Here is a 416-nt window from a genome sequence, read left to right on the forward strand (position 1 = left end):
GATTCCCGCGGGGCCTACCCCGGCCTGCCCGGCTACCAGCTGGAGGGCGACCGGAGTCGCATCTGCATGGAGGATGGACGCTGGAGCGGGAGCGAGCCAGTCTGTGTAGGTAAATTCTCAGCCTGCTGTCCTCCCAGCCCCACGCTGCTGAGCATGCAAGGGCAGGCCACTGCTCCACCCCTGGGGTGCATGCAGGTGTCACGCCCATATCTGACCTGGGCATTGCCACATGCCAGATCTTACACCTCCTGACCCTGGCACCCCCATCCCTGCTGCTCCCCAGGATGCTCGTCACCCCAAAGCACCGGTCTGGGGTCAGAGGACTCAGTGCTGGCTTTGCAGCAAGTCTTGCTGGCTCTGGGGTGCCTGGAGTGGCTGAGCACCAGGGCTCTTGCAGCTCAGCCCCAGCACCTGCA

General features: G+C 64.7%; 1 protein-coding gene across 1 annotated transcript in view; it reads left to right on the forward strand.

The window, feature by feature from the left end:
• Positions 1-3: 3 nt before the first annotated feature.
• The window catches only part of SRPX2 (sushi-repeat containing protein, X-linked 2), a gene marked incomplete at its 5' end in the record, with an annotated part of 2,035 nt that continues 1,622 nt past the window's right edge, over positions 4-416 (forward strand). Inside the window, 2 exons of the mRNA XM_009878619.1 lie at positions 4-109; positions 237-249. Of these exons, the coding sequence (XP_009876921.1) occupies positions 4-109; positions 237-249 (119 nt within the window). The remainder of the gene's footprint in view (positions 110-236; positions 250-416) is intronic.

The sequence above is a fragment of the Apaloderma vittatum genome, unplaced genomic scaffold (genome assembly GCF_000703405.1).
Source record: "Apaloderma vittatum isolate BGI_N311 unplaced genomic scaffold, ASM70340v1 scaffold25831, whole genome shotgun sequence".
Taxonomy (NCBI): Eukaryota; Metazoa; Chordata; class Aves; order Trogoniformes; family Trogonidae; genus Apaloderma; species Apaloderma vittatum.